The 22,639-nt window shown below is 39.5% G+C and overlaps 1 protein-coding gene across 2 annotated transcripts in view; it reads left to right on the top strand.

Moving 5' to 3' along the window:
- The window catches only part of dpysl3 (dihydropyrimidinase like 3), a 182,452-nt gene extending 161,263 nt beyond the window's left edge, over positions 1-21,189 (top strand). Inside the window, exons 14-15 of one of the 2 annotated variants that reach the window (XM_020917905.2) lie at positions 1,127-1,298; positions 21,018-21,189. In XM_020917905.2, the coding sequence (XP_020773564.2) occupies positions 1,127-1,298; positions 21,018-21,112 (267 nt within the window). In that variant the 3' untranslated portion in view covers positions 21,113-21,189. The remainder of the gene's footprint in view (positions 1-1,126; positions 1,299-21,017) is intronic. The other variant, XM_055148671.1, reaches the window with a different exon arrangement.
- The last annotated feature ends 1,450 nt before the right edge of the window (positions 21,190-22,639 follow it).

Raw genomic sequence — 22,639 nt, 5'->3', positions numbered from 1 at the left:
CATTTAAGGCTAAATACTGGCACAAGAACTATAGTCGACAAGTACCGTTAGAGAGTTCAAGAGGGCGTGAAACCGTTCTGAGGTTAAACGAGTGGGGACGACCCACCGATAAAGGGACGACCGCTTGGTGTGGGAGTATCCCCTTGAGGGACCTTTCCCCGGGTGTCGCTGGCCCCCGCGAGCGCACTTCCTCCAAGGCGGCTTTGGGTCGGCCAGGAAAGGCTCGAGGTGAACTTGGTGTAGATTCAACTACACTAAACCTACCAACACCTGAATCAATTTCTGTTACTTGTTATTTAGAATAGAAAGTCATTTTCAACATGAATTCTTAGCACTTTCTTACAATTGTGGTGTTGAGTCATTCTAAAGCTATTCAGGAAGACTTCATTTCTGTCCTGTGCATGTGACTTTTACTTTTTTGTATCGACACCTGCTCAAATGAGTATCTAGTTTTGATTCTAGTATCTGATTTGATACTTTTGACAACCCTAATAACTGATCTATGTTATAATGTAGTTTTCTCATCACAAACAGAGCTGGAGTTGTCTTTTGTTTCATTCACACATGTTTCACACACAAACCCTGCACATTTAGACTTAGTTCTTCTCTCTTCACTTTGTTCCACCTTGTGATGTCATGTGGTGACACAGGAAGTGCTTCACTGTGTTTTTAAACTCCATACACCTTCAGTAGAATCATTTGGATAATTTCAGCTCTGGATTTGTCAATTTCTACTCAATTAAAAGTAAAAAGTAGCTGTTAAAACTACCACTGCATGACATCACAAGGTGGAATAGAGCATTTTCAGCATTAGAGATGTGGATATACTAATAAAATAAATGTGTGAATGAAACAAAAGGCAACTGCAGGTATGTTTTTGATAAGGTAACAGCGTTATAACATGGCCTGCAGCGCACAAGAGTCCATTTTGTGTAATATTAGGACCTTTAGCACAGACACATGTTTTTCTAAATACAATCTGGCTTAAGTATTTTACAGGAATTCTACAAAAAAACCACATGCATTCCCGTCACTCAACACACTGCGTAATACTAAACAGGTGTCACCACAAATATAATCTGTTCTTGTTTTTTAACTGCTTCTTTGTTGTGTTGTTCCTCCTCAGATGGCCGTCCTGAAGGCAGTACCCAGGGGCATGTACGACGGACCGGTATCCGAGTATTCTCTGTCTCGCGGTGGAACGCCATCGGCCTCGGCCCGCACCTCTCCCACCAAACAGCCCCTCAGAAACCTGCACCAGTCCGGCTTCACTCTGTCAGGTGACCGCAGTTATTCAGGCGCCGGGTTCTCGCATGTGTTGACACCAGTTTTTGCTTTGCCATTTTACATGTCAGCTCGTATTATGATAGAAACCAGAGACGAGCCAGAATCTGTCACCACCGCCAAATACATGCAGCGAATTATAGACTGATGTGGGCAGGATCAGTTACATTTACATTTTAAAGAAATGTGTTCCCTTAGAGTTAGAAGGTTCTGTGTGTGTTCTGGTTCCTCTGAGATGTTTAAGTTTAAAGTTTTGTCCACTTGTACAGCAGAAATAAAAGAGGGGATACACTGATCTGATACATGAGGGTTTAGGTCACCCCCAGGAGACTCTAAACTGAGAATATTTGAGACATTTGAGAAAGTGGATGTTCTGGGAAGTGATCTTTGGCAGAACACATGTTTTTTTTTTGGAATTATAAGGTTCTATCTACAAAACATGCCAAAAACAACAACTTTTGTCCCAGTGATCAACTTAATTTTATTAAATATGAATATGCTACATATTTAAAAGTCCAACATTTTGACAACATTGAAGTTTAAATGATTAAACCTTGCTCTTTTTATGGTCAGAAACATAAGTTTACAAATATGATCCAAATAATAGTTCAGCAATAGCTTTTGCCATTCAGTCATAAATAAAGATTATTAGATATTTATGCATCCATTCATCCATTTTCTTCCACTTGTGGGGAAATCAGTCTAAGCGGGGATTCCCAGACTTCCCTCACCCCGGACACTTCCTCCAGCTCCTCCAGGGGGACCCCGAGGCGTTCCCAGGTCAGCCGAGAGACATAGTCCCTCGAGTGTGTCCTGGATTTCCTTCTGGACACTGAATTATTATTATAATTGTACCCACCTGATTTTTAGATATTCATTTGTTGAAATAGTTTTCTTTAGTTAGCTAAACAGCTAACAGCATTATACTTGCATAAAACATATCAAACATAAGATTAAAACTTCAACTTTCCTTTGTTTTTATATAAGTCGTTCATAATGACTCAAATTACACAAAAATCTATCTGAAGTTTATGTTTAAATATCCTTTTTAGACCAAAAATGCTGTCTTCTGTAACAGAACAAAGATGGAATAGCAACTTTCCAAAGCAGCTGACTGTGATTGGTTAATTTAAATCTGGTCTATGTTCTGATTGGTTCAACCAGATAGAGCCTTGTAACACCAAGTGAATATTCAAAACTGCACCTGCATTTCTGCATTTGTGGTTTCCATTCAGTGTTGTATACATAGACTGTAAATAAAGGAAAATAGGAAGTGAGCATGGGCACGATTTGGCTCCATCGATTCTGGCTCCATCGATTCTGGCTCCATCAATTCTGGCTCTATCCATTCTGGCTCCATTTCACTTTCTATTGAAAACATGTGGCCCGTCTCACTGTAACTGCTGCTGTCAGCCTCGTCATTTTGGTCTTAAAATGTTCTTATTAATCCGCTCCACATGATCCTGGGCTTTTTATTTTGATATTTTGTCCGTAAATCAAGATATGAACATTAATAACAGACAAATCAGGTGCGTTCTTTCGCCGAGATCACGCTCCCTAGTGTTATCAACAGGTTTGATTGACAGCTAAACCAGCGGTGTGGGCGGGAAATGGCAGGAAATGGCAGGAAATAGCGAGAAATGGCGTTACCCTCAACATCCTCGCTCTTCATTGGCTCTTTGGTTGATATGATACTCATGGTCAAAATCCTAACTATGGAACTTACCTCCAATTTCGCCCCATTATGAACGACTTCGATGAGCTTCATTTGACTGGACACCTCGATGAGCTTCATTTGACTGGACACCTCGATGAGCTTCATTTGACTGGAGCAGAACTCTATGGGTGACGTCGCACTCACTTAGTCCACGTCTTTATACAGTCTCTGGTCGTACTGTATATTAGGGAAGTTCCAGCTACTACAAATATACACACTGGTTCCAGACAATGTCCAGCACACATGGTTGTGATTGCGGGATAGGGCCGTTACCACAGCGGAGGACTTCTCTCCAGAGAATAATTCAAGCTCGTCTCAATTTGTTTGTTTACGGACGTCCTTCCCGAGTCATTCGAGGCCAGTCAGCTTCACTGCATGTGGCCTGCGCTAACCCGTAACCGTTCAAACCTACTGTCTCTCATGTGGTTAGCCGTGACGTTAGCGTGGCTCCTAATTGAAACCTTATATTCGGTAACTGATGCTAGGCTAATTTGTGTTAGCTGAATCCTCTTAACTCCATTACATCAGTCACTTTTGGTTCATGATTCACGTTTGAAAGTATTTGCTCTGAGTCCAAGTGAGTAACGGCTTCCTCCAGTATCTCCCACTCCAAACTTGGCCAAATGGACTCAGCGCAGACAAGAAAGAAGGGAAACTCTGTCTGCTCGAGAGATGTTCCTATATAGAAACAAGTGTTGTCACCATACTAACATTTACAAAACAAAAAACAAAACTCTAGTCTACTCACGAGATGTTCCTATAAAAAAAAAAAAAAAACTAGTGTTGTCACGACACTAACATTTAAAAAAACAAAAACTCTAGTGTGCTCAAAAGATGTTCCTATATAGAAACTAGTGCTGTCAAGGCATGATACTAACAAAAAACAAACAAACAAAACTCTAGTCTTTTCAGATGTTCCTATATAGAAACTAGTGTTGTCACGATAATAAGATAAAAAAAAAAAATCTCTAGTCTACTCAAGAGATGATTTCCTCAAGATTATACTCAATGCTCACTACCGATTCCAATACCACAATGATAATTAGTAGTGATAGCGGAATTCCATATTTGGAATTCCAACCGCAAGTATCACAGCAATGCCGATTTAATACAAACATTTTAAGTTCAAAAGGACAAGTCTGACAGGAGCAGTTACACCATATATATATTAGAATATACAGTCTTATATTAGAGTATACAGTTGTATGTCTATGTGCTCTTATATTTGTTCTGATACAGATCAAGATTATTGTAAAGCCACTCAGAAAAGCTTCGTTTAAGTTTAGTGTCTAGTTTCAGTGCTAGTTTTAGTATTGATTAGTATCTGAAAGTCTACAACTTCTACAACTTCTTCTACTATTACTATACTATTAAAGGTGTAACTTTTTGGTCGGGGGTCCGTCACCTGCTAGTTTCTATGGAGATGTCATTGCTCTGCCTGGATCTACCTTACATTTATTCAATTACAGGTGGATTTATAGCTGGTCTGGTTTGGTTTCCATGAAGATAGAAAGGTTAAATAGCCTGATTCATCAGCTGGTTTCATTTCGTAGAACCCGTCTGACCTCACAGCGTTAGAATTCGTTCCCTTGACGATAGGCGGGTACTTTTTTATTTAACCAATCGCTGCTATATGGTCGTCACATATGTAATGTGCTGCTAACGGGGATAACTGGTATATTAAGCTTTTCCCAAATCCCGTAGGAAGAAGGACAATAACATCTGTCCTCTTGATAAATTCACCAAACATTCTCTTTGTTCCTGTTTTAAATCCTCGATCTCGGGAATCGTTGCCAACAAAGAATATATGGCTCTTTGCTGATTGGCTGGTGCTGATCGAACTCGCCCTTCCAGGGTTTTTGCAAACCGTCTATTGTATATTGATTCCTGATCTGGTCCCTGGAGAGAAATGAAATTGAGTGGAGGCACTAGGTGGCACCAGCCTGGCTAAAGGTTTAATGCCATACTGTGAAACATTTTTCTAATACAGGGCTGTCAAACTCCTTTTGGTGCAGGGGCCGTATCCAACATACTTTGATCCCAAAGAGTCTGGATCAGAAAACTCATGTCATATATACCCCAAAAATAGTTCAAATATTTGTGCAGAGAAATGCAAATCTGTTACAGAAATCTTTTTTAATTAATGAACTCTTCCTTTTACAAAATATTATAATATTATGAACAACCTGAAACAAAACAAAAAAAAGCAATTTCAACACAATGTTTAAACATGAACTTGTACGCAAATAGAAATAAGTTAATTTTTCTTGGAAAATCCTGCACTCGGCATCTATTTTTCTCATTTTTTTTTCGTGCATTTTGCTGCTCTGGTGGGAGGGGCCACGTACAGAGACGCTGGAGACGCTGCTGTGATAAACACCGCAGGAAATTACCAATATTTTAATAGAAAATATAATTCAAATATTTTAGTAGAAAATCAGCTGAGGGCCAGACTAAAGGTCATAGAGGGCCGGATCAGGCCCCCGAGCCGTATGTTTGACACCCCTGCTCTAATATAAAACAATAACATGCCCACAGAGAATTGCATTTTTCTGACCCTCCACCAGAAAAGTTACACAATGCACCTAAAAAAGTAAATGTACAACAACTGCAATTACAACTACTACTTTTGGTTATTTGTACTACCATTACTATTCCCACACCACTAATACTAAATGCTTCATACTTTATATACACATGTTGACTGAAGTTTTTCATCTATCTACACACACTGACATATGATATACAGTAGTTAAATAACAGTACTTCCTCAGCACGTCGTCTTGACCTCGGGATGGATTCTTGTGTAACTACTTGGCATTCAGCCCAAACTGCAGCAGTAGAACTTCCTCCTGCGTTTGCACATGTGGTCACAGTCTATTAGAAAGCCTCTCGAACGTGAGACTCTCCGTGTGCATCTGCTCCGGGCCGAACGGAACACAACGCCAAGGATGGATTAGCCACGGTTCCAAACGTGTCATTAGTCGGACTGTCGGGGAGGGAGGTGTGCGCAGACAAAGCGTAACTCAGCTGTGCAGGTCGTGTTTACAATGGAAGCTGCTTTAGTAGTTAGTCACCGGACAGTTTGTGCTGTTGGACACAAACAGATGTTCTTGAGACAGTTGTGCAGCAGTCATTTTGTAGCTTGGGCCTGAGGTGAAATTCTAACTACCGTATTTTCCTTATCCACTGGCCAATCAGAGAAGAACTGTGAAGCCATGACGTCAAACTTAAAGGTTGTATGGAGGATTTTTTTTTGTTTCAAATTGTCAATGATAGCATTATAGAGGTGCAGTAGCCTTGTAATTATGATGACCAAAAAAAGAGAATAAAAATTCATCAACTCTGGACGTGGTGGGGCTAAACATTTGCCAATAGATAACGACACTGCCTCGTTATCTGTTAGCTGACAGGCTGTCAATCAATCTCCCTACGTTTCTAGCGTAACTGACTTGCCTGCGCGCCGCCGGTACGTGGTTTACGTACGCCTGTCACGCAGTCCACAGACGCAAGCCGCACAGACGCTGTTTACTCCACCAACGCAACAGTTCTTAGCTGCTTTTTTTGACCTATATCTTCCTCGCAGTTCGCACAAAGTTTGTTGCAATGGCGACAAGAATCCAGGAGCAGTTCGCCGCAAAAGAAAGTCCGTTTTTGAGGTCGCTGAAAGAAGAAGACAAGGGGAAAAGCAGCGAAGCCAAACTAAGGTGATTCTTATAGATTGATTCCAGCGATGGCGCGACTGAAGCAGACGCAGGGTCTAAAGACTGACGCACTGGTCACCAAATTACTCCTGGACAGGTCACTTCTGCTTATTATGAAAACGTACTTTATTTCCAAGAGCTAGTCAAAGGTTTTTCAGGACACGAAAGCGATATCCTATGTCTGAAAACGTAATTTTCAATGCAAAGAAAGAGTCCGCTTGCTGCTGCGTGTTGTAGCTAGTTCATTCGCACTGAATCTCCGCGCAACTCTTCTCTGCACCCCTTTCCTGCTCCTGTCCCCGCTGCCCGTTCCGCTCTTCCCCCTGCTCCTCACTTCTCCGGGCACGGAATCTCCGCGCACCGCTCCCCTCTCCCCTCTCCTCTCCTCTCTCCTCTCTCCCTGCTCCGCTCTTCTCCCTGCTCCTCACTTCTCGTCCGCGAACGAAATGTCCGCACACCCGCTCCCCCCGCTCCTCACTTCTCCGTCTTGCCTAACCAACACTGTAGTTAGTTGTTTACAAGTCATGTGCAGCGCACCGGCTGTAAACAAACCTGTTTTCTGGCGTAAAGAGGAGGCGGGAGGAGGCGTTTCTACGTAGGAGCTGTAGGGGAGGGGGGGTGGTTTCACGCATGCGCAACATTTGAAAAAGGACAAACAGTCGCTGGATTTCTCGTTCCTTGGAAAATCCTCTATACAACCTTTAAGAGCCTGTCTAGGTCCCTTTTGTGGTACAGCACAACAGTAAACAAAGCAGTCGAGATGGATGTAGACAAAGACAGACATTCTGTGTTGACAACGACTCCCGAGACTGAGAATTTAAAGCTGAAACAAAGAGAATGTTTGGTGAATTTCATCAAGGGGAAAGACGTTATTGTTCTTCCTACGGGATTTGGCGGATTACATACGACATGACTAAATAGCAGCGATTGGTTAAATAAAAAAAAGTACCCACCTACCGTTGAGCGAATGAATCCTAATGCTGCGCAGTCTGATGGTTTACACGAAGTGAAACCGGCTGATGAATCAGGCTGGAGATAGGTGGGCCTGTCTGTGTTTTCGTAGCGTGTTTCAGTTCCAGCAGCAGCAGATCAGACGCAGCATTCAGTCTGTTTCTGTGCTTTGTCTTCATTTTTGTGAGCACAGAAAGTCCCAGTTCACAAATACAGTATATGTAGTCAGTGTTGGGAAGGTGACTTTTAAAATGTATTCCCCTACAGATTACACATTACATACCCCAAAATGTAGTTTGTAACATAATCCATTAAATTACTTCAGGTGAGTAACGTAATCTGAATACTTTGGATTACTTGGTTTGCTGTAGAGAAACAAAAACGAGGATGTCGTAACATCAGATATTTTGTCTGATAAAAGAAAATAAAAAGCCCAGTCTTTACTTAACCAAATTAAAAATATTATTGATAGAAGACGAGGAGACACGGTCCGTGCAGCATGATTTAGTCCTGTTAAATCCTGTTTTAGACATGGTTTAGACCTCGTTTAGTCCTGGTTTAGTCCTGGTTTAGACCTGGTTTAGACCTAATTTTTAGTCCTTGTTTAGGACTAATTTTTAGTCCTTGTTTAGTCTTGGTTTAGACCTGGTTTAGTCCTGTTTTAGTCCCAGTTTAGTCCTGGTTTAGTCCTGGTTTAGACCTGGTTTAGACCTAATTTTAGTCCTTGTTTAGTCCTGTTTTAGTCCTGTTTTACTCCTGGTTTAGTCCTGGTTTAGACCTGGTTTAGACCTCATTTTAGTCCTTGTCTAGTCCTGGTTTAGACCTGGTTTAGTCCTGTTTTAGTCCCGATTTAGACCTGGTTTTAGTTCTTGTTTAGTCCTGGTTTAGACCTGGTTTAGATCTGGTTTAGACCTGGTTTTAGTCCTGGTTTATTCCTGGTTTAGACCTGGTTTTAGTCCTGGTGTAGATCTAGTTTAGACATGGTTTTAGGCCTGGTTTAGTCCTGGTTTAGACCTGGTTTAGATCTAGTTTAGAACTGGTTTTAGTCCTGGTTTAATCCCTGTTTAGATCTAGTTTAGAACTGGTTTTAGTCCTAGTTTAGTCCTGGTTTAAGATTTAGTGTGATTTAGTGTCCGGCAATGAGTGGAATTACTGAGGGAAAAAAAAAGGGATATAGCCCAAAATGTGAAAACAGGAAAATACCCATGTGTAATCCATTTATTTCAACAAAGTAATTATGATCTAATTACCGCTCATTCAAACAGTAACTGTAACTGAATACAGTTACTCATAATATGTACTCTGATTACATAACTCCGGTACATGTAATCTGTTACTCCCCAACACTGTACGTAGTAGAGAAAGGAATAAGCAGAGAAATACTGATCCTACAGAGAACAGGATATTCACTCGCTCTGTCATGTGTCAGAACTTTATACTGCAGACCTACATGCAAGACAACCCCCCCCCAAAAAAAAAACAATGGTATAGTGCAGGGGTGTCAAACTCATTTTGGTCCAGGGGCCATATCCAACCTACTTTGATCCCAAAGGGGCCGGATCTGAAAACTCATGGCATATAAACCCCAAAAATAACAATAAGTTCAAATATTTGTGCAGAGAAATGCAAATCTATTACAGAAATATTTTTTTAATTGATGAACTCTTTCTTTTACAAAATATTATAATATTATGAACAACCTGAAACTTAAAAAAAAACGTAATTTCAACACAAAGTTTTAACATTAACTTGTGTGCAAATAGGAATAAGAACATTTTTCTTGGAAAATCCTGCACTCGGCGTCTACTTTTCTCATTTTGGACATTTTTCTGATGAGGGTGTCACGGTCAACAGTCAAAACGATCGTCCTTTAAGAGTGTTTGGAAAGAGACAAGTCTTCATTTGTGCTGCTCTGGTGGGAGGGGCCACGCAGGCGCTGGAGACGCTGCTATGATAAACACCGCAGAAAATAAACAATATTTTAATAGAAAATATAATTAAAATATTTTAGTACAAAATCAGCCAAGGGCCACATTAAAGGTCTTGGAGGGCCGGATCTGGCCCCCGGGCCTTATGTTTGACACCTGTGGTATAGTGTATGGTTGTTACGACCCCAGGCCTTCAGTTCTGATTTGTTTAGTGTATTTTAAATTATTTTCTCCTGATTCCTGCTGTGGGAGCCCTGGCCCGTGATTGGTGGGGCATGTCTACGCCCACTTCACCTGCAGCCACCTCCCCCTTATTTAAGAACATTGCCAGCAGTTGTTCAGGGCTGCTGGCCTTTTGTGTTTGTGTTCGTGTGTGTGTCCAGTTCTGTAGTTTAGTTCTGTTTTGTGCCTTCTTTTATTTGGTCACTCGATTCTGTTTGTGGGCTTATGTGGTTTACTTTGGGGCACTTGTGTTTTAGTTTTGTGTGTGTCCCTTTAGTTAACCACTAGTTCTTGTGACCCATTTTGTGACACAGAACTCCTTATTTGTTAATCCTTTTCTTTTGTTTCTTAGTTTAGGTTATTTTCTGTATATATTTTAGTTTGGTTTGTTAATTTACCTTTACATTCCTATCAATTAAAGGTTGTATAGAAGATTTTCCATGAAAGAGAAATGCAGCAACTGTTTGTCCTTTTTTAAATGCTGCGCTTCGCTCCTTTTCCCTTTCTCTTCTTCTTTCAGCAACGTCAAAAATTTACTTTCTTTTGCGGCGAACTGGTTGTGAATTCTTGTCTGCCATTAAAACAAAATTTGTGCAAACTGAGAGCTACAGTTAAAAAAAAAAGACACCAAGAACCGCTAAACATGAACCGCAAACATAAACCACACAATCCCAGCACGTCGGCAAGTCAGCGACGCTAGAAAAAGTAGGGAGTTTGATTGACAACCTAACAGCCAATAGATAAAGAGGTAGCCTTGTTTTCTATTGGTTGATGTTTATCTGCCCCCAGCACGTCCACAGCTGATGGATTTTCATTATTATTATTATTTTTTTGGTCATCATAATTACAAGGCTGCTGCTTCTCTATAATTCTATTTTGGGTAACACTTTATAATAACTACACCTTATTTAGCCTTAATAAAGCATGAACAAAGACTTAATTAATAATGAACAAAGACTTAATTAATAATGATTCACGCTTAGTAACTACTTAATTACTGCCTTAATTTGCACTTAATTTGCCTGTGCTATTAGTTACTGTATACTGTATAGTTACTCATAATTATTTCATACTTAATTACTCATTTACTAACCATTTGAGCATTTATTAATCATTAGTAAACTATGAAGAGAATGATTTACTAATAATGCAAGGCAATTATAATTCAGGCAGCTATAATCTGTTAGTTAAGTCTTTTTGAGAGCTTTTCTAAAGTGAAGACTAATTATCCTTTATTAAACATTTACTAAGCATGAATCATTATTAATTAAGTCTTTGTTCATTATTAATTAAGTCTTTATTCTTGCTTTAAGAAGGCTAAATAAGGTGTAGTTTTTATAAAGTGTTACCCTATTTTGAACTTTCATTGTCAATTTGAAACAAACAAACAAACAAAAAACCCTCCATACAACCTTTAAACATTACTTCTTTTATTCCATTATTCTACCTTGTTTTTTTTGTCCCTGACCCCAACATATGCATTTAAGATGTGAACTTTGAACAAATGCCTATTATTAATTATTATCAGCAGAAACACAATTAGTATTGAAGCAATCCTGACTTCAAAATTTCTTCTGTTGTAAAGAACAACACAGACCAGAGCAGAAATGAAACAGTCAGAGCTTCTCCTGTTTCCCACACGTCCAATAACGTTCTGCTTATGAAAGTCCACCATGTTCTGTGACACTGCCCCCTCAAAGATAACTCACTGTAGACTCTGAGTTATTCCGCTCTGGGGCTCACCTCCTGCTGAGTTGAGTAACTTCGGATCAAGATTTAGCTCTGTCCGGGTCTGACATCATTGTATTTTCCATTTTAACATCACAGAGCATCGCCTGCAGACTCTGGCTCATCCTTTGGAAACCTTTCAAACTGAACATGGTTTATTTTATGATTAAAATGTGACATGGAGCAGAGTTTGCGCTGCCGTCTCATCTTAGTGATGAGTAGCGGGGGTTGTGTTTTGGGAACTGTCTATTCCCTGGAAACGACTGAAGCTCTGATGGTTTGTGTGACAGTCCTGACACCAAAGTTCAAACATCAGGACGAATATATAATGACATAGAGTCTGCTGGAAAGCTGAGGTCACTGCAGAATAGTGTGAGTTGAACACAAAGGGCCCGTATGACTCTGTTTTCTGATCTATTTTATAATGTTACTCATCGAAAACAGACCTGGAGTTGTGTTTTGTTTCATTCACTCATTTCTAACACACAATTATGCATATTTACTCTAAATTCTCGAACAGAAAACACCGTTCCGCCTTGTGATGTCATGTGGTAATACAAAATGTGCCCCACTGTGTTTTTAAACTTTCACTAGAATCATTTGGACGACATCCCTGGAATTACTAATCTTTACTGAACAGAAGGCAGCGGTGGAATGTAATTAAGTAAAAGTAGTAAAGTACTGCACGTAAGTAAACATTTTAGGTATCTGTGCTGTACTTAAGTGCATTAAACTGGATACTTTTTATATCTGAGAGCAGGTATCTGTACTTTCTACTCCACTACATTTGTAAATGGATTGGAAAGTAAAAGTATTTTTGAATTATTGTTTGACACCTGTTGAAAAATGTGAGGTTTTTTTTTTTTTAACACATTTTTTTTACGCAAAAATAAAACAATAAAAAAGATTTTAAAAATGATTTAAATGTTTTAACCAAACAAAATTCAGCACAAATTTGTATTTAAATCTCTACATTTGAACCCTTGTATGACCTCAAAATATGCACAAAATACTTTTATTTCTTACTCATGCATACATAGTGCACACATAGACACAGTATATTTTTAAACTGGTATTTTAATACTTACTTACATATTTAATTACATATTTACCTACTTACTTACTTGCATACATTTTTTCATGTGAAACTTTGACTTTTACTTGAGTATTTTTTATTAGATTTTTTTATTTTTTTTTTTTTTTTTTGGCTCTGTAACCTGTACTTTTACTTAAGTAACAAAGCTGAGTATTTCTTCCACCACTGAACAAAAGGAGCTGTTAACTTGCAAACTACCTCTTCATGACATCACAAGGTGGAACAGAACATTTTGATCTTTGGAGATGTAAACAGACTTATAATAATAAAGAGTTAGTCTGTTTTAATGTGGTAACAACATTCTAACATGGCTTAAAGGTGCATTGTGTAACTTCTTCACCTGCTGTTTCTATGGAGATGTCAGGAATGTTCCACAATATGACTTTAAACAGCTCTACCTTACATGTATTTGACTACAGGTGGTTTTACAGCTCAAAAATACTCAAAAGTACCTTGAAAATCCTACATTCTGACTCATAACTTGGTCTGGTTTAGTCTCCATGAAGATAGAAAACTTTAATACCATATTGTGAAACATTCCAGACAAACAAATAACATCTCCCTGAAGAAAAAAAAAAAGCATTTGACGGACCCTCCACCAGAAAAGTGACACAGTGCACCTTTAAAGTTCACAAGAGTCAATTTCTCGTAATGTAGGACATTTACTGCAGATTTGTTGACCTGGTTTGTGGTTCATATCTGGGTGATTACTGGGCCTGTCCACATGAAAGAGGAACAGCTCCACGTCTTCTCCGTTAGCAAAAATAAACACAAGTGAAATGATGTTCTCACATTCAGAACGCAGTGCCATTATTCAACCCCAAGTACGTGATCGTTGTCAGTTGAAAGGATTTTAAGACATGAGATTAATACGGCAAATGTGTGTTCCGAACAAATAATGAAAAGATTCAGCATTTGAGAATCGTCAGTTTCTTTCCAGAACCTTGGCCTCCATCTGAAATAAGACATAATTAAATTTAAAGGTCCTATATGACGCAAAATCGATTCTTGTGAACTTTAAATGGTGTTAGAATGTTGTCACGATGTTCTGTTCCACCTTGCGTTGTCATGAAAAGGTAGTTTGCAAGTTAAGCTACTTTTTAACTTTTGTTCTGTAGAGATTGGCAATTCTAGGTCTGAAATCATCCAGATTATTCTAGTGAAGCTGTATTGAGTTTAAGAAGCAGTGGAGCACTTCCTGTATTACCACATGACACCACAATGTGCAACAGAGACTACGTTCAGACTGCAGGGCTTAAAGGGATAGTTCGGGATTTTTGACATAAATCTGTATGTCATCCTCGTGAGCAGTGTCGTGCATCTACACTGACTTACCCCCGACAGCGTCCGGCGAGCCGAGACACTGGCCGTTTTCGGTGCTGACGAAAGTAGTCCGGCAAGTTGGCTGGGGACTGTAATAAAGCGTTTTTCTTTCAAGTGCTGTCAGAGTGCGATTTAAAAAAAAAAATTGAGAGATTAATTAATTATGATCTGTAATTAATTAATCTAATTAATCTCATTTTAATCTCACCTAAAAATTGCTGAGAAAAGCCTTCAATTTGAGGTATTTTCATTTAAATTCATTATTACATTATTGTGGCAGATCAAAAGACTGATATAGATTTAAAAAAGTGACTTTATAAAGTCATTTATTGTTTAATCAAATCTCTCCAAATTGGCTGTTGAGCCCAAGTCTCCATGAATAAGAAACTGTTTGCTGTAAAGTAGCAAAGACGAGGAAATCTGAACATAATAACTTTTGTTTACTTAAAGACAATAAAAAGTCCAGTCTTTCCTTAACCATATTAAAAATATTACTGATAGAGAAATGCTTTATATATGAGATCACTGGTTTTAATCCTGGTTTAGACCTGGTTTAGACCTGGTTTAGTCCTAGTTTAGTCCTGGAATGGATTAATCCTGGTTTTAGTCCTGGTGTTAGTTCTGGTTTGGTCCTGGTTTAGTCCTGGTTTAGATCTGGTTTAGACCTGGTTTTAGTTCTGGTTTTAGTTCTGGTTCTGGTTTAGTCCTGGTTTAGTCTGGTTTCTGGTTTTAGTTCTGGTTTAGTTCTGGTTAGTCCTGGTTTAGTCCTGGTTTAGACCTGGTTTTAGTTCTGGTTTTAGTTCTGGTTTAGTCCTGGTTTAGACCTGGTTTAGTCCTGGACTGGATTAGTCCTGGTTTTAGTCTTGGTGTTAGTTCTGGTTTAGAGGCACAGGAGGAAGCTCGGTTTACGCCGCGTACGCGAGAAAACACGATCCACACGCGGCTCACGGGAGCACGTCGGTGTCCACGCAGTAACTACGGAAGGAAACGTGGTCCGCGCGTTCTCAGGTTAATGACGATGATGAAGGTGTGTGTTTGTGTGTGTGTGTGTGTGTTTGTGTGTGTTTGTTTGTGTTTGTTTGTGTTGTTTGTGTGTTGTTTGTGTGTATTTGTGTTTGTGTGTGTTTTGTGTGCGTGTCCCCTCATGTGGCAGGTCACTATAGGACAGTAGTGCAGACATCATGAGCCTATGCAGGTTGTTTTCAGGCGATTTTATATTTGTTATTTTCTTTTATATTTCACGTCGGGAGAATAATTTCCAAGACACGAATGCGTTTTTCTCTGTGCACTGCTGCTCTGTTCTACTGGCTCTACGACCTCGACCACTGTGCCTGACGCCGCCAACTTTAACATGACGTTCACATCGCTCTTACTGCGCGCGTTTTGTGTGGGTTTCCGGCAATGAGAGGAATTATCGAAATAAAAAAATGTATAAATGTGTTTTTGTGTTGTGTGTGTGTGTTGTTGTTGTCCCAACAACACATAAAAACAGGTTTTATAATAAAGCAACTCGCATACAGAAACACTAAAGTTAGAGATTAAAAATGAGATTAACGTGATTAAAAAACATAACGCGCTAAATATGACTGTAATTAATTAATCGCAATTAACACGATAATTTGACACCCCTAATTTTTGCATCACAAAACCATCGTCGCCTAAAAAGTCAGACCTCATTATCGCTTGGCACTGTTTTCTTTCCGTTCGTATCACTGCGCGCTGAAAAAACTGCTATTTTCTTCATTATTTGTCTCCAAAACCAAAATTTTAAAAATGTATAACGAAATAAATGGATAAAAGCTGTTTCCCATTTCTGTCACTTACACTGCAATGCCGAACATTTGCAGCACATACGGACTGAACCAGGACTAAAATAGGACTAAAACAGGACTAAAACAGGACTGAGTGACGGGACGAGCCCGGGACCAGACCAGGACCAGACCATACTCAGACCGGCACTGAGATCGGGACCAGACCGGGACCAGAACAGGAGTGAGACCAGGATCTGGTTTAGTTCTGGTTCAGTCCTGGTTTAGACCTGGTTCCTGCTGTAGTCCAGTTTTAGTCCTGAGTTCAGTCCTAGTTCAGTCCTGGTCTGATCCCGGGCTCAGTCCTGGTCTCAGTCCTGGTCTCAGTCCTGGTTTCAGTCCCAGTCTGGTCCCGGTTTGGTCCTGGTTCAGTCCGTATGCAGCGCAAAAGTCCGACATCGCAGTTTAAGCCACGGAAATGGGAAATGGTCGGGTCGTTATGATTTTTTTTTTCAATTTAAACACAAAATTGAAAACTGGAAAAACAAATCTTTATATGTTTTTTTCATTTTGGTTTTGGAGACAAATAATGAAGAAAATTGTTGTTCTTTTGTTTCCTTATTTTTGGTTTTATTTTAGAAAAACGAATGAACGAATGATACACAGATTCTTGTCTCCCAAAATCCGGTCCAGTTCTTGTAAAACAGACAGGTTACACGTCCACAGCCGCTTCGTTTGTTTGAGTCTTTAACCTCCTTGGATTTGACTCGCAGGATCTTTATTTTTCATTGACATTGGAGCCGGGCGCCTGTAGCTGCACTCGCGCATTTCTTTGGCATTCATTTTTTCCTTGAGTTTTCAGACTATTCTAAAACTTTTTTTGGTAGTTATTCCTAGTGTGTGCATTGTGTCACCATGGTAACTGATGAACATTCCTCCATAGGCAATGAGGCAGAACTCCCCCAGCGTGAAGTCTCTGCAGAGTATCGATATGACAAGTTTGTGGAGCTGATCCCAAACAAATAATGAAAAAAAATATATAAAATCCACATTCCTGCATCGACAGTTTCAAGACCACTTAAATTGCTCGTATATTTTAACAGATTTCTACAGACCCTTGGCTTCCATCTGAAATAAGACGACAAATTTAAGAATGTGAATGCATCTGATTACTTCACTAGTTAAAATATTTGACCATTGGGATTGAGGCTATTTCCTGTTTTCCTTAAGCCAGGGGAAACATATTAAAACAAGACAACAGACTCTTAAAGACCTAATATCTCATTTCTCTTTTCTGTTTTCTTTAGTACAGATATATTGAATAAGCAGCTCTTGAGGTCAGAAGAAGTTGAACAAGTCTGCTGCTGCTGTGGCGTCTGCGTCTAATTATAAAGCGTTTAATAGTCCGATAATCAGGAAGTTGTTGACAGCAAAACTCCGCTCTGTTCTAGACCTTATAAAGTCATCGGAGTTAATAATAGTTCAGAATGTATAAGGTAAGTGAGGAATAACTGTGGACCGCTGCAAACTGTTTAAAATGACACACAAAACCGGTATGTGAGTTGTTCACTCAAACAGAACATGCTCTGTTCCACCTTGTGATGTCATGTGGTAATAGAGGAAATGTTCCATAGTGTTTTTAAACTCCAAACACCTTCACTAGATTTATTTGGATCATTTCAGACCCGGAATTGGCAATTTCTGTTGAACTAAATGTAAATGACATGACATCACAAGGTGGAACGGAATGGAGGTTTTGAGTTTTGGAGATGTAGACAGACTAATAATAAAGGATTATTCAAACATATGTGAATTCAACAGAACACAACTCCAGTTTTTTTTGTTTTTAGTTTTTTTTTTTAGAAGGTTTCACAAGAATCCATTTTGTGTAATATAGGACCTTTAAGCCCAAGATATTTTCAAATCGATAATTCAATTCAGTTCATCTTTATTCCAGACTCATGGTCCATTTTTAAAAACAGACAAGGACAGTGACATTACAAAACTAGAAAAGCAGTCAGAGAGCGCAGACCTCCGCCAAGGACTACCCCCATTTTTTATATAAATTGCGATAAAATCAGTCTTCTGGATCAGATCCGGATCAGCCTTTGGAATATGAAAGAGGATCCCATTGTCCATCCCTGAGTCAAATTTCATGGGGTTTGGTCAATAATTAACCGAGATATTGAGAAACAAAATTTTTCTTCCGGATCACCCCCAAAATGAAATCAGTTCTTCCTTTTCACATTTCCAACAAATGCTGAAAATTTCATCAAAATCGGTCCATAACTTTTTGAGTTATGTTGCTAACAGACAGACAAACAAACAAACAAACAGACAAACGCCGGCAAAAACATAACCTCCTTGGCGAGGTAACAATAAACATTTATGTTTTTAAAAAGACAGCCACACCAGTGTCTCCACATGCTGGACTGACATTTTATTGCACTGAATCTCATATTTGTGAGTGACATTATTATTTCATTGTCTGATTTGTTGTTGACGCCATATTACAGTGCCTCCTGGTGGCCGCTCCAACATCACGTCTCTCAGTTAAACCCATGGAGGAGGAAGAGGAGGAGGAGGAAGAGGAGAGTGTGGGGTGTAGTTAGTTTTGGGGTTGTCATGGTGAATGAATGAGATGCAAAATGACCATGCGTAGTTTCAAAGTCAAGAAAAAAAGAGCAGAACACTGAATCCTCATGCCTTACCTGCCACTATGCTACCGTGTCCAGAGAGAACCGCGCTTTTTTCCAGGCACTCCTCTCCTTTTGTTTTGGAGTTATACTTGTGTGGGCTGGTTTTTCAACAGTAAGGAAGTTGATGTGCATTACTTATTTAAAGCCGCAGTATGTAATTTTTTTTGGGCCTACTTGTTTTTAGGGATGCACCAATCCATCTTTTCTGTTCCAATATTGATGCCGATACTCCGATATCTACTGATACTAAGGCAGAGACCTAAAATATTATTTCTTTCCTTTAAACACGAACGGTGGATGAAAAATGAAATCAGTTCTTCCTTTTCACATTTCCAACAAATGCTGAAAATTTCATCAAAATCGGTCCATAACTTTTTGAGTTATGTTGCTAACAGACAAACAAACAAACAAACAGACAAAACGCCGGCAAAAACATAACCTCCTTGGCCGAGGTAAAAATAAACATTTATGTTTTTAAAAAGACAGCCACACCAGTGTTCTCCACATGTTGGACTGATATTTTATTACACTGAATCTCATATTTGTGAGTGACATTATTATTTCATTGTCTGATTTGTTCAATCTGCAAATAAAACTGTACATTAAAGTTCTTGTGTTCACTCATGAAGTAACAAACACCTCAGTCGCACTCGTCCATCGTGGCCTCCTCAAAAGCACCGCAAACTGTCACTGTAAGTCTTTGCAAACTGACTTTTGTGTAATGAATCGAGAGGTGGGTTCTGTACAATATGATTTAAACCATTGTTTCCCAAAGAGGTGGTGACCTTCAGGTGGGTCACCAGAGATTTTTTTTTGTCACGATCTGCATGTGGGTTTGCAATATAGAGCTCGAACACGTGAGAGAGTGAGTGAGTCAGCCAATCCTATCTGCCTGCCCTGAACAAGTTCTCCTGCAGCTAAAGTTTAGAAATGTTTGCTCGGTTGTCCAAAAAGAAGGGTGATAAATCAGCAAAGGTCAGAGCGCTTCAGGATATTTATGGATCCTTTTATTGCTGCTTCAATGACTGGTTTTCTTTGTTTAAAACTTGAGTAATACTAATTGTTCAGAGACAATCACTCAGTCAACAATAAAATATCCCCATTCATGTTCAGTAATGCTCAAATCTAACTTTATTTTGTGATTTGTGAATAATATCTGTTGACTTGGGTCGTGAAGGTTTGTGACTGTTAACATATGTGTCCCCAGAAAAAAAGGTTGGGAAACACAGATTACACAACAGGAACCCTTACAGATTACAGATTACATACCCCAAAATGTAGTTTGTAACGTAATCCAATAAATTACTTAAAGTGAGTAATGTAATCTGAATATTTTGGATTACTTTGTTTGCTGTAAAGTAGTAAAGACCAGGAAATCTTCACATAAGATGTTTCGTCTGCTAAAAGAAAATAAAAAGGTCAGACTTTACTGAACCAAATTAAAAATATTATTGAGACACGGTCCTGTTTAAATCCTGTTTGAGACATAGTTTAGACCTGGTTTAGTCCTGGTTTAGTCCTGGTTTAGACCTGGTTTAGACCTGGTTTAGACCTGGGTTTGGACCTGGGTTTGAACATGGTTTAGACCTGGTTTAGACCTGGTTTAGACCTGGTTTAGACCTGGTTTGGACCTGGGTTTGGACCTGGTTTGGACCTGGTTTAGACCTGGTTTAGAGTTTGGTTTTGGACCTGGTTTAGACCTGGTTTGACCTGGGTTTAGACCTGGTTTTAGACTGGTTTAGTCCTGGTTTAGTCCTGGTTTAGACCTGGTTTGGACCTGGGTTTGGACCTAGTTTAGACCTGGTTTAGACTTGGTTTGGACCTGGGTTTTGACCTGGTTTGGACCTGGTTTAGACCTGGTTTGGTTTAGACCTGGTTTGGACCTGGTTTGGACCTGGTTTAGACCTGGTTTAGACCTGGGTTTAGACTTGGTTTAGACCTGGTTTAGTCCTGGTTTGGACCTGGTTTGGACCTGGTTTAGACCTGGTTTAGACCTGGTTTTAGACCTGGTTTAGACCTGGTTTAGACCTGGTTTAGACCTGGTTTGGACCTGGTTTTAGACCTGATTTAGTGTCCAGCAATGAGTGGAATTACGGGGAAAAAAAAAAAAAAAAGAGATATAATAACCCAAAATGTGAAAACAGGAAAATCCCTCTGTGTAATCCATTTATTTCAACCAAGTAACTGTAATCCAATTACCACTCACTGAAACAGTAACTGTAAAGGAATACAGTTACTCATAATTTGTACTCTGATTACGTAACTCCGGTACATGTAATCTGTTACTCCCCAACACTGTACATATTTCACTTTTGTCGTAACAGTCAACACAACATTCACAGGCAGAAGTCCAGATATCTCATGTCCTTGTTCTTTGGTCCTGTAGATCATGACCAGACTCTCGGTTGCATTATTCTTTATGTCATTCTCCACACCGTAAACTGAACAGATGTTGAGTAGCTGCTGGAGGCCACTTGTGCTCGGACTGAAAACGACCAAGTCATCTGCAAACATTTAATGATTTACAACAAGATTTCCAGCCATACAACCACTTTTCCATACTTTTGCTCCCAGCTCATATCTAATAATGCATTTTTTATTCTCTTTCTCTCCTCAGGACCCCCCACTCCAGACGATCTCCCCATCAGGCCTGCTGGACGCCGTATTACAGTGCCCCCTGGTGGCCGCTCCAACATCACGTCTCTCAGTTAAACCCATGGAGGAGGAAAGGAGGAGGAGGAAGAGGAGGAGTGTGGGGTGTAGTTAGTTTTGGGGGTTGTCATGGTGAATGAATGAGATGCAAAATGACCATGCGTAGTTTCAAAGTCAAAGAAAAAAGAGCAGAACACTGAATCCTCATGCCTTACCTGCCACTATGCTACCGTGTCCAGAGAGAACCGCGCTTTTTCCAGGCACTCCTCTCCTTTTGTTTTGGAGTTATACTTGTGTGGGCTGGTTTTTCAACAGTAAGGAAGTTGATGCGCATTACTTATTTAAAGCCGCAGTATGTAATTTTTTTGGGGCCTACTTGTTTTTAGGGATGCACCAATCCATTTTTTCTGTTCCAATATTGATGCCGATACTCCGATATCTACTGATACTAAGGCAAGACCTAAAATATTATTTCTTTCCTGTAAACACGAACGGTGGATGGTAAACAATGATGTGTTTTGTAACTGTTATTTACTACTTAAAGTCATTACAAACCAGTTTTGAAAAAATGCAAGTTCAATATTATTATATTCTAATATCACCTTTAGAATTAACGATCAATTATCGATTAATCATTAACGTTTTTATATTAAAATGATCATCATTATTATTACTATCTGCACTACTAATCTGCATAAATAAATTCAACTTTACGACATATAAACCGTAACGACTCTAGAGCCACATCAGCCCGTTTGACATTATAATGTGTTTAATTCAGTTTTGTTCAACTCTCACAGAAACAAAACTTAAAACCGCATCGCTAATTTGCATAAACTCAGCGAAGATAAAACTACAGCTCTTGTGTCGCTGATGCGGTTCAACTTCTGTCGGATTAAAAGACATGACTCAGGTGAATACAGGTTAGTGTGACCAGATTTGCGTTTGTCAAAACCAGGACACCGTACGGGGGGAGGGAGGTGGGGACTCGTCATCGACATTGAGCGACTCTCACCTGGTAAAACTTTTTCCCACTGGACACAGAAACATATGTGCTGCTTTATACACTGTGCACATGGACTCACACTTGTCCCCAACGCAACGGAAAGCGTGGAATTTCTTGTACAAATCATCGTTAAATACACATTTGTGCTTCGGTACGTTGCAGACTGACCCACTGTTTGTGTCTCGCTCCTTCTGATGCAGAGACACATGTACACACCTGTTTAGTCACGCTACACACAGCAACCTACATTCGGTTTGTCGATTAAAATTAACGTAATCGATGAAATTCTTAATGATCAATTATCGATTAATCGACTAATAATGCCCATCCCTAATCACCTTATTACACCAGTTTATCGACAAAAATGGGATATCGACTGAACTGACATACTGAACAGATGAAAAATGTCAATATCGGCGCCAGTATACGATACCAGTATACGATACCAGTATACAATACCAGTATACGATACCTGTATCATATTGGTGCATCCCTACTTCCATGGAGATGTCGTGCTTTTGTTATAATATCCCACAGTAAAGCTAAAATGTATCTATCTCCATGGAGAATGTTCTGAAGTG

Source organism: Boleophthalmus pectinirostris, unplaced genomic scaffold (assembly GCF_026225935.1).
Source record: "Boleophthalmus pectinirostris isolate CB_2022bp ecotype Guang Dong unplaced genomic scaffold, ASM2622593v1 HiC_scaffold_12, whole genome shotgun sequence".
Classification (NCBI taxonomy): Eukaryota; Metazoa; Chordata; class Actinopteri; order Gobiiformes; family Gobiidae; genus Boleophthalmus; species Boleophthalmus pectinirostris.
This window is presented reverse-complemented; position numbering and strand designations above follow the sequence as displayed.